This window comes from Salvelinus sp. IW2-2015, unplaced genomic scaffold (genome assembly GCF_002910315.2).
Source record: "Salvelinus sp. IW2-2015 unplaced genomic scaffold, ASM291031v2 Un_scaffold3554, whole genome shotgun sequence".
NCBI lineage: Eukaryota > Metazoa > Chordata > Actinopteri > Salmoniformes > Salmonidae > Salvelinus > Salvelinus sp. IW2-2015.
Window position 1 is genome coordinate 1 of NW_019944833.1, and position 10,884 is coordinate 10,884.

Here is a 10,884-nt window from a genome sequence, read left to right on the forward strand (position 1 = left end):
TGTAATTGTTGGTTCAAGTCCCATAACAACCCACTGTGTAATTGTTAGTTCATGTCCCTACCCAGGTTAACAACCCCACTGTGTAATTGTTGGTTCAAGTCCCATACAAACCCACTGTTAATTGTTGGTTCAAGTCCCATAACAACCCACTTGTAATTGGTTCATTGTCCCATAACAACCCACTGTGTAATTGTTGGTTCAAGTCCCATAAAACCCACTGTGTAATTGTTGGTTCAAGTCCCCATAACAACCCACTGTGTAATTGTTGGTTCATGTCCCATAACAACCCACTGTGTAATTGTTGGTTTCATGTCCCATAACAACCCACTGACCTGTATTTTGGTTCATGTCCCATAACAACCCACTGTGTAATTGTTGGTTCAAGTCCCATAACAAACCAATGTCGCCTTTGGTATATTGTGCGTTCTGGTTTTGTAACTTTTCACTGAGATGGAGATGGCGATGGTGTAAAGTAGTTGGTTTTGTGTCCTCGTCCTGAAGCCGATAGAGGAGGTCCAGCCAGAAAACGCTGTTAGGCTTCCCTCCCTCCCTCCCTCCCTCCCTCCCTCCCTCCCTCATCCTTTCTCCTCTACGCCTGACCTTGTTCTGCTCTGTGATCACTGAGACACACACAGCAGTGCCCATTGAAGCTGTTTAACTGCCATTGAGCACAGTGACAATGCTGACCCTCAGTGTGCTAATTGTTAGAGATAGACCTTACTCTATTGTCTGAGCCCTCCCTCCCTCCCGGACAGAGCAGATGCAGGATAGGGGGGGAGGGGTTGGAGGGCTTGGGGACCTAACAGCAGCTTCTCTCTATAGCGCTCTTTCTCGCTCTTCTCTCTCTTTCTCCTCTTCCTCTCTCTTTCAAGCCTCTTTCTCGCTTTTCTCTCTCTCTCTCTCCTCTTCCTCTCTTTCAATCCTCTCTTTCTCGCTCTTCTCTCTCTCTCTCCTCTCTTCCTCTCTCTTTCAATCCTCTCTTTCTCGCTCTTCTCCCTCTCTCCTCTTCCTCTCTCTTTCAAACCTCTCTCTTGCTCTCCTCTTTCTCTCCTCTCTATCCTCTCTCTCTCCTTCTCCTCTCGTTCTTTCTCTCTCTCGCCTTCTCTCGTTCTTTCTCTCCCTCTCCTCTTGGAAGAAAGTAAACTAATGTTGTGAGGGCCTAGTCCATTCATTGTAGACCTTGTTTGTTTCTATGTAAACATCCTTTCCTGTGCAAAGAGTGTTGTAGTGCAGGGGCCTTTCAAATTGAATTACAATTGAATAGGGATTAGCATGTTTGTAAATGAGACTTGCCGTGGTTAGAAAACAGAATGAGACTCTGTGGGGGAAAAAAGCTTGGGGACATTGGAGGTGAAATATACCATGTTGTTAACACAGTGACTAAACCTGTATCTAAATCTTTGCTCCTGAATCCAGACACAGTGAAATGGAAGGGAAACACGGTGATTTGAGATTGATGGACTGTCATTCAGAGTTTATATATACAGTGAACTCCTAAAAGTATTGGGACAGTGTCACAGAGTTTACCAACAGACATCGATATTGTTCTCCGTATCAACACAGTTTAACAACAGACATCCATATTGTTCTCAGTATCAACACAGTTTACCAACAGACATCCATATTGTTCTCAGTATCAACACACAGTTTACCAACAGACATCCATATTGTTCTCAGTATCAACACAGAGTGTGAGACAAACGGGTATATTTCTGTCTTCTTTAACGTGTTATAAACTCAGTCAAGTAGGGTGTTCAGAGGGTGCAACTACAGGGAGCTCCTAAAAGTATTGGGACACAGTGACACATGTTGATGTTTTGGCTCTGTACTCCCAGGGCTTTGGATTTGAAATGATGGCATGACTATGAGGTTAAAGTGCAGACTGTCAGCTTTACTTTGAGGGTATTTTCATCCATATTGGGTGAACCGTTTAGAAATTACACCACTTTTTGTACATAGTCCCACCATTTTAAGGGACCAAAACTATTGGGACAAATTCACTTATGTGTATTAAATTAGTAAAAAGTGAAGTATCTAGTTTTATATGTCTAGCACAAAATTATTACATCAGGTTTGTGACTCTACACATTAGTTGGATGCTTTTGCAGTTTGTTCTGGTTGTTTCAGATTATTTTGTGCCCAATAGAAATGAATGGTAAATAATGTATTGTGTCATTTTGGAGTCACTTTTACTGTAAATAAAATAAAATAAAAATAATGTTTCTAAACACTTCTACATTAATGTGGATGCTACCATGGTTACGGATAATCCTGAATGAATCGTGAATAATGATGAACGTTAAACGCATTATATCATATATAAATATCATACTCCCAAGACATGMTAACCTCCCCTGTTGTTACAATGGTGAGACGATAGCATGTCTTGGTGGTTATGCTATTTGTGCGTCTGTTACTTTCTCACTCATTATTCAGGATTCATTCAGATTCTCCGCTCTTCGTTCTTTTCCAGGGTAACCTGCAGAAGTACTCCAACAACAGTCTGGTGCTGCCAGCCATGAAGACCAATCTGACAGACCCTGACATGCATGTCCTGTCTTCGACGTGGAGTCGGTGATCATCCAGCTGCTGACGAGGAGGCCCCAGCGCCCAACCCCACCCTGTCTCCCCTGAGCCTCCAGAAGGCCCAGGAGCAGCCGACAAGGGACTCCCTTCCTCGCCAACAAGATCTTCAAACAGGAAGAGGATGGATAGTTCGATCCTGCTGGCTTGGACTGGGATGACTACCTAATAGTCTATAAATGCTAGCTCTGCTAAAGGGGGACTAGGGTGCCACGCTAGCTCTGGCTAAATGGGACTAGGGTGCCATGCTAGCTCTGGCTAAATGGGACTTATGCCACGCTAGCTCTGGTAAATTGGGACGGGTGCCACCTAGCTCTGCAAATGGACGAGGGTGCCACGCTATCTCTGGCTAAATGGGACTAGGGTGCCACTCGCTAGCTCTTGGGTAAATGGGACGAGTGTGCCACGCTAGCTCTGGCTAAATGGGACGAGGTGCCACGCTATCCTCTGCCTAAATGGGACTTATGGCTACGCTAGCTCTGGCTAAATGGGGACGAGTGCCACGCTAGCTCTGCGAAATGGGGACGAGGGTGCCACGCTATCTCTGATAAATGGACTAGGTGCTACCTATCTCGGGATAAATGACTAGGGTGCCACGCTAAGCTCTGCGAAATGGGACTAGGTGCCATGCTAGCTCTGGCTAAATGGGACTAGGTGCCATGCTAGCTCTGGCTAAATGGGGACAAGGGTGCCTCCTATTACAGATATTTATTTCACATTATTCACAACAAATAATTTTGACTTATACAATTACTTTACCTTTTGTGCTTTGTACCTTTTATGAGAATCTGACTGTATAACATTTCCTTGGACAATAATCCAGTTGAAATATTTCTCATAAAAACTGCGCACAATAAGCCCCACCATGATTATTTCTGTTGTTTTTATTACTGACTGGTGGCCATTTTGTCATGTCCAACAGGTGAAGGAGACAATGAAGGAGACCATTAAGGAGCACCTCCTGGATGAAGACGAGGAGGAAGAGGAGGAGATGAGGAGACGTGAGGAGAAGTCTAAGTCTCTGTCTCTGTTGGAATATAACCTGACTATGGACACGGCCAAACTGTTCATGTCCTGTCTCCACGCCTGGGGTCTCAACGGACCACTGGACGAGGTGTGTCTGAGCAGACTGGGCATGCTCAAACCCCACTGCCCCATCTCCTTCGGTCTCATATCCCGTGGAGGACATATGTCTCTCATGCTGCCCACCTTCAAGGTAAGATTTACATTTTTTACTATTTAAGTATTTTCCAAATATATATATATATATAATATAAATATTAGCTGTTTTTTTTTTTTTTTATCGATATGTAAATCTTCTGTACTAATTAGGAGTCCCTGCTGCGTCAGATGGCCCTGTCCACGGGCAGGAAGTTGTCCCTGTCAGAGATGGTGGGTAAAGGGACRTACGGAGTGTCCCGGGCCGTGACTACCCAGCACCTGCTCTCTGTCATCTCATTGGCTAACACCCTGATGGGCATGACCAATGCCACCTTCGTGGGAGAACACATGAAGAAGACACCCGTCAGGTATGCACCATTGTCACACGGGCCCCCGACACCTGGCTCAGGGGGGATATTTCATTAAAGGGGCAATCAGCTGGAGAAGAGATAACAAAGCAGACTCCCCCGCCCCTGTTTCGGTAAACAGCTGAGGGATGAGGCTGGAGAAATGTAACCACTCTCTCCAATTCATAGACAGAGCTGTGGATGCATGGACTGACATCCATGAATCACAATGATAGTTTGCACATGTTTTGAGGCTATATAGTTTAAGATTTTTTGTTTACCAACATTGGAGTAAAACAAGTTTATATTTGGGTTCTGATGGACTGTGACAGTTGAACCTAGCTCATGAGGGAAGTTATATTCTTCAAGGATCAATGGGTAATATCATTCATTTAAATCCAAAATACATGTAACAATGGCTGATTGTCTTTTAAAAGATGTGCACACAACACACACACACACACACACACACACACACACACACACACACACACACACACACACAACACACACACACACACGCAGGCAGGCATAGACTCGTAAGACATTACCGCATCACCGATTCTACTACAGCAGCATAATTTTTTTTAAGTATACTATGTAACACATTACATATTCCACCAACAAGATAATACTAAACAAAACACAGCACAGTAGAACCCTGCTCGACGTGTATGTATGTAGGTAGAACCTGCTCCACGTGTATGTATGTAGGTAAGACCCTGCTCGACATGTAGGTAGAACCTGCTCGACATGTATGTAGGTAGGTAGAACCCTGCTCGATGTGGTATGTAGTAGAACCCTGCTCGACATGTATGTAGGTAGGTAGAACCGTGCTCAATGTGTATTTATGCAGGTAGAACCCTGCTCGACGTCTATGTATGTAGGTAGAACCCTGCTCGACATGTATGTAGGTATAACCCTGCTCGACATGTAGGTAGAACCTGCTCGACATGTATGTAGGTAGGTAGAAACCGTGCTCGAGTGGTATGTAGGTAGAACCCTGCTCAACGTGTATGTATGTAGGTAGAACCCTGCACAATTTGTATGTATGTGGAAGACCTGCTCCACGTGTTATGTATGTAGGTAGAACCCTGCTCCACGTGTATGTATGTAGGTAGAACCTGCTCCACTGTGGTATGTATGTAGTAGAACCCTGCCCACGTGTATGTATGTAGGTAGAAACCTGCTCCACGTGTATGTATGTAGGTGAACCCGCTCCAGTGTTTTGTAGGTAGAACCCTGCTCGACGTGTATGTATGTAGATAGAACCCTGCTGTAGTACCCCATGTCCTGTGGGCCCTGGCCCTGTGATTACCTGTCCTCAGTCTGTAGTACCACCAGGCCCAATGTCCGCTGTGGGCCTGGCACTGTGATTACTGTCTCAAGTCTGTAGTACCACAGGCCCATGTCCTCTGTGGCCCCTGGGCCTGTGATTACCTGTCCTCAGTCTGTAGTCCACCAGGCCCATGTCCTCTGTGGCCCCTGGCCCTGTGATTACCTGTCCTCAGTCTGTAGTACCACCAGGCCCCATGTCGCTGTGGGCCCTGGCCTGGTGTGGCGTTGCTGAAACTGGGATGTTGCCTGGTTTGTATTGAGCTGTTGTTCAGCATAGTTTATATATTGTACAGTGAGCCGCGAGCAGAGACAGGGGCAGAGAGGTGGTCTGATTGTTAGAGCTTCCTCCTCTTGGTCTCGTAGGAGCTGAATGTTTAACAACATCCTGTTGCTGAAATGCCAGAAAGATGATGACAATTTCATGAAGTCTGTTGACGGCCCGGCCCAGGTGCCCCTTGATGTGTTTGTATTCTTTTCTTAAATAAACGGGGGGCAGGCGAACGGACAGACATGGTCATAGAAAAAGAAAGGGAGTAGAGTGGACGGACAGACCTCTTCTCTCATCTGTCTTCTAGCCATACAGATGCTCCAAGACAGTCCTCCATAGTTAAAAAACTACTAAAATGTGGCCATCTTAGATTTATGACGGTGTTCTAGAATAAATGTCTTCTTGGCTAGTTTAAATTTAAGAAGAATCTCCAGAAAGCCATTTAAACAATGCGTTAACGCCCCAGCCGGGAATTTGCGTTAACCCCAGCCGGGTCAATGCGTTACCCCCAGCGGGTCCTAATGCGTTAACCCCAGCCGGTCCTAATGCGTTACAGCCGCGGTCTATGCGTTAACCAGCCGGGTCCTAATGCGTAACCCCAGCGGGTCTAATGCGTTAACCCCCAGCCGGGTCCAATGCGTAACCCCCAGCCGGGTCCATGCGTTAACCCCCAGCCGGGTCCCAATGCGTTAACCCCCAGCCGGGTCTAACGCGTTAACCCCCAGCCGGGTCCAATGCGTTAACCCGCCGGGGTCCAATGCGTTAACCCCCAGCGGGTCCCAATGCGTTAACCAGCGTAAAGCGTACGCCCAGCCGGGTCCAATGCGTTAACCCCAGCCGGGTCCAATGCGTAAACCAGCCGGGTCCTATGGTAACCCCCAGCGGGTCCTAATGCGTTAACCCCCAGCGGGTCTAATGCGTTAACCCCCAGCCGGGTCCAATGCGTTAACCCCCAGCCGGTCCCAATGCGTTAACCCCCCAGCCGGGTCCCAATGCGTTACCCCCAGCCGGTCCAATGCGTTAACCCCGCGTCCCAATGCGTTAACCCAGCCGGACCCAATGCGTTAACCCCCAGCCGGACCCAATGCGTTAACCCCAGCGGACCCAATGCGTTAACCCCCCAGCCGGGACCCAATGCGTTAACCCCTCCAGCGGGTCCTAATGGGTTAACCCCCAGGGTCCTAAATGCGTTAACCCCCAGCCGGTCAACACATGTTCATGTAAAAGAGGAGCTTTAACAACCCTCTGACATGTATTCATTAAGTTGTGCATAGTAGACTAGTACATATAATCAGTAGGCCTAGTACATTATCAGTAGCTAGTACGTATATAGTAGGCCTAGTACGTATATCAGTAAGGCCTAGTACGTATATCAGTAGGCTAGTACATATCTCAGTAGGCTAGTACATATATCAGTAGACCTAGTACTATATCAGTAGGCTTATAACATAGTATACATATATAGTGGCCTAGTACGTATATCAGTAGACCTAGTAATATATCAGTAGGCTAGTACATATATCTAGTAGACCTAGTACATATATCTCAGTAGGCCTAGTACATATATTCGTAGGCCTAGTACGTATATCAGTAGGCTAGTAGTATAGTAGACCTAGTCGTATATCAGTAGGCCTAGTACATATATCTCAGTAGACCTACGTACATATATAGTAGGCTAGTACGTATTAGTAGACCTAGTCATATATCAGTGCTAGTACATATATCTCAGTAGACCTAGTAAATATATCAGTAGGCCTAGTAATTATCTCAGTAGCTAGTACATATATTCAGTAGGCTAGTACAATATATCTCAGTAGGCAAGTACATATATCTAGTAGGCTAGTAATATCTCAGTAGGCCTAGTACATATATCTCAGTAGGCTATACATATATCTCAGTAGATCTAGTACATATATTCAGTAGGCCTAATACATATATTTCAGTAGGCCTAATACAATATATCTCAGTAGGCCTAGTACATATATCTCAGTAGGCTAGTACATATATTCAGTAGACCTAGTACATATATCTAGTAGACCTAGTACAGATACAGTAGACCTAGTACAGATATTAGTAGACTAGTATATATCTCAGTAGACTAGTACGTATATCTCAGTAGACCTAGTACGTATATCTCAGTAGGCTAGTAATATTCTCAGTAGGCTAATAACTAATATCTCTAGTAGGCCTAGTACATATATCTCAGTAGACCTAGTACATATTTCAGTAGACTAGTACATATATCTCAGTAGGCCTAGTACATATCAGTACTAGTAATATATCTCAGTAGGCTAGTACATAATCTAGTAGGCCTAATACGTATATCTCAGTAGGCCTAGTACTATATTCTGTAGTACGTATATCTCAGTAGGCTTAGTACGTATATCTCAGTAGGCTAGTACGTATTCCAGTAGGCCTAGTACGTATATTCAGTAGGCTAGCGTACGTAATATTAGTAGGCTAGTACGTATATCTCAGTAGGCCTAGTACGTATATCTCAGTAGGCCTAGTATATATCCAGTTGGTCTAGCACGTATACCTCAGTAGGCTTTATTTTAAGAATGTGAAAATGTCAGAATAATAGAGTGATTTATTTAAGCTTTTATTTCTTTCATCACATTCCCAGTGGGTCAGAAGTTTACATACACTCAATTAGTATTGGTAGATTGCCTTTAAATTGTTTAAACTTGGGTCAGTCATTTCGGGTAGCCTTCCACAAGCTTCCTACAATAAGTTGGGTGAATTTTGGCCATTCCTCTGACAGAGCTGGTGTAACTGAGTCAGGTTTGTAGACTCCTTGCTCGCACACGCTTTTTTCAGTTCTGCCACAAATGTTTTGTAGGATTGAGGTCAGGGCTTTGGTGATGGCATCCATACCTTGACTTTGTCTTAAGCCATTTTTGCCACAACTTTGGAAGTATGCTTGGGGTCATTGTCCATTTGAAGACCCATTTGCGACCAAGCTTTAACTTCTGACTGATGTCTTGAGATGTTGCTTCAATATATCACTAATTTTCTGCCTATGAAGCCATCTATTTTGTGAAGTGCACCAGTCCCTCCTGCAGCAAAGCACCCCCACAACATGATGTGACCACTCGAACTTCACGGTTGGATGGTGTTCTTCTGGCTTGCAAGCTTCCCTTCCCTTTTTCAAACATAACGATGGTCATTATGGCAAACAGTTGTATTTTTGTTTCATCAGACCAGAGGACATTTCTCAAAAAGTAGATCTTTGTCCCCATGTGCAGTTGCAAACGTAGTTGCTTTTTTATGGCGGTTTTGGAGCAGTGACTTCTTCCTTGCTGAGTGGCCTTTCAGGTTATGTCGATATAGGACTAGATTTACTGTGGATATAGATACTTTGTACCGGTTTCCTCAGCAAGGTCTTTGTTGTTGTTCTGGGATTGATTTGCACTTTTTCGCACCAAAGTACGTTCATCTCTAGGAGACAACGTGTTCCTCCTGAACGGTATGACGGCTGCGTGGTCCCATGTGTTTATACTTGCGTACTATTGTTTGTCAGATGAACGGTACTTCAGGCATTTGGAAATTGCTCCCAAGTATCGAGACTTGTGGAGGTTACAATTATTTTTTCTGAGTCTTGGCTGATTTCATTTGATTTTCCATGATGTCAAGCAACGAGGCATGAGTTTGAAGGTAGACCTTGAAATACATCCACAGGTACACCTCCAATTGGCTAATTGAATATTTGAGTCAATCAGAAGTTTTAAAGCCATGACTGTAATAGCAGTAAGGACTGTCCTGTTGTTCCGTGTAAGTTGGATTCTGTTATCCAATGCGTTTGTATGGGCTAATAGCAGTAAGGACTCTCTGTTGTTCCGTGTAGTGAATCTGTTATCCAATGCGTTTATGATCATAGCAGTAAGGACTCTCTGTTGTTCCGTGTAATGAATCTGTTATCCAATGCGTTTGTATGGCTAATAGCAGTAAGGACTCTCTGTTGTTCCTGTAGTGAATTGTTATCCAATGCGTTTGATGGGCTAATAGCAGTAAGGACTCTCTGTTGTTCCATGTAGTGAATCTGTTATCCAATGCGTTTGTATGGGCTAATAGCAGTAGAAGGACTTTCTGTTGTTCATGTAGTGAATCTGTTATCCAATGCGTTTGTATGGGCTAATAGCAGTAAGGACTTCTGTTGTTGTTCCATGTAGTGAATCTGTTATCCAATGCGTTTGTATGGGCTAATAGCAGCCCAATTTTTTTTCTTTCATCAAATCATTTTTTCATTTTTTTTTTTTAAATACTTCAACTTAACAGTCATAATCAAATCGCTAAATGACCCTTGGTATGACCTTCTTAAAACAATTCCATATAGGTTAGTAGAACCTCCGCTCCCCTGGTTTAGGCAGGGCTTAGACTCTTAAGGGTTAAACAATTTTTTTGGCCAAGGGATCCGTGGAATAAGTTTAGAGGGTGTAATATAATACAACGTAATTTTATTAATCTGTAAATATGTTTTTAACCCTGGGCAAAATGAGTCTGCGAGGCTCACAGCGATATTGGTATTCAAAGAACTCCACCAATTCAATGCATCTTGTATTCCCCAAATTTTTTTCATAATTTTTTTTGATGCATAAATGTATTTTAAGCTTTAAAACTGCAAAGTTTTCTCTCTGCCTTCATGGAGAAAGGTGTAGAATTGCAGGGTATTAGCTTTAAGGCTGCAACAACAAAAWAATCTCTCTGTAATGACACATTTTGTAGAATTGCTGGAAATTACAGTAKCTTGAAAACGGCAACATTTTATTCCCGATGCCAAGAGGCGAGCCTTTTAAAATGGTCTTTCCCAGGGACAGATTTGGTTCGTCCGGCCATGCGCTGCCGACATCATAAGTAAAACTCCTTGTTTGCTATTTTCATCTCACTTGAGCTTGTCTGATTACGAGGGGGTCCCTGATGAATTTCTTAACAATAAAGGTGTCCCTGGACACAAAACAGTTTGGGAACCCCTGGCCTAAACAACAACAGTAATTGTGTAAAGGCAGGGATGCAGGGCGGTGTTAAAACAACTACAGTAATTGTGTAAAGGCAGGGATGCAGGGCGGTGTTAAACAACTACTAATTGTGTAAAGGCAGGGATGCAGGGCGGTGTAAAACACTACATAATTGTGTAAAGGCAGGGATGCAGGGCGGTGTTAAAACAACTACAGTAATTGTGTAAAGGCA

The 10,884-nt window shown here is 44.0% G+C and overlaps 1 protein-coding gene across 1 annotated transcript in view; it reads left to right on the plus strand.

The window, feature by feature from the left end:
* Positions 1-3,503: 3,503 nt before the first annotated feature.
* The window catches only part of LOC112076075 (WD repeat-containing protein 7-like), a gene marked incomplete at its 3' end in the record, with an annotated part of 41,798 nt that continues 34,417 nt past the window's right edge, over positions 3,504-10,884 (plus strand). Inside the window, exons 1-2 of the mRNA XM_024142962.2 lie at positions 3,504-3,799; positions 3,916-4,112. Coding sequence (XP_023998730.2) covers positions 3,518-3,799; positions 3,916-4,112 — 479 coding nt within the window. The remainder of the gene's footprint in view (positions 3,800-3,915; positions 4,113-10,884) is intronic.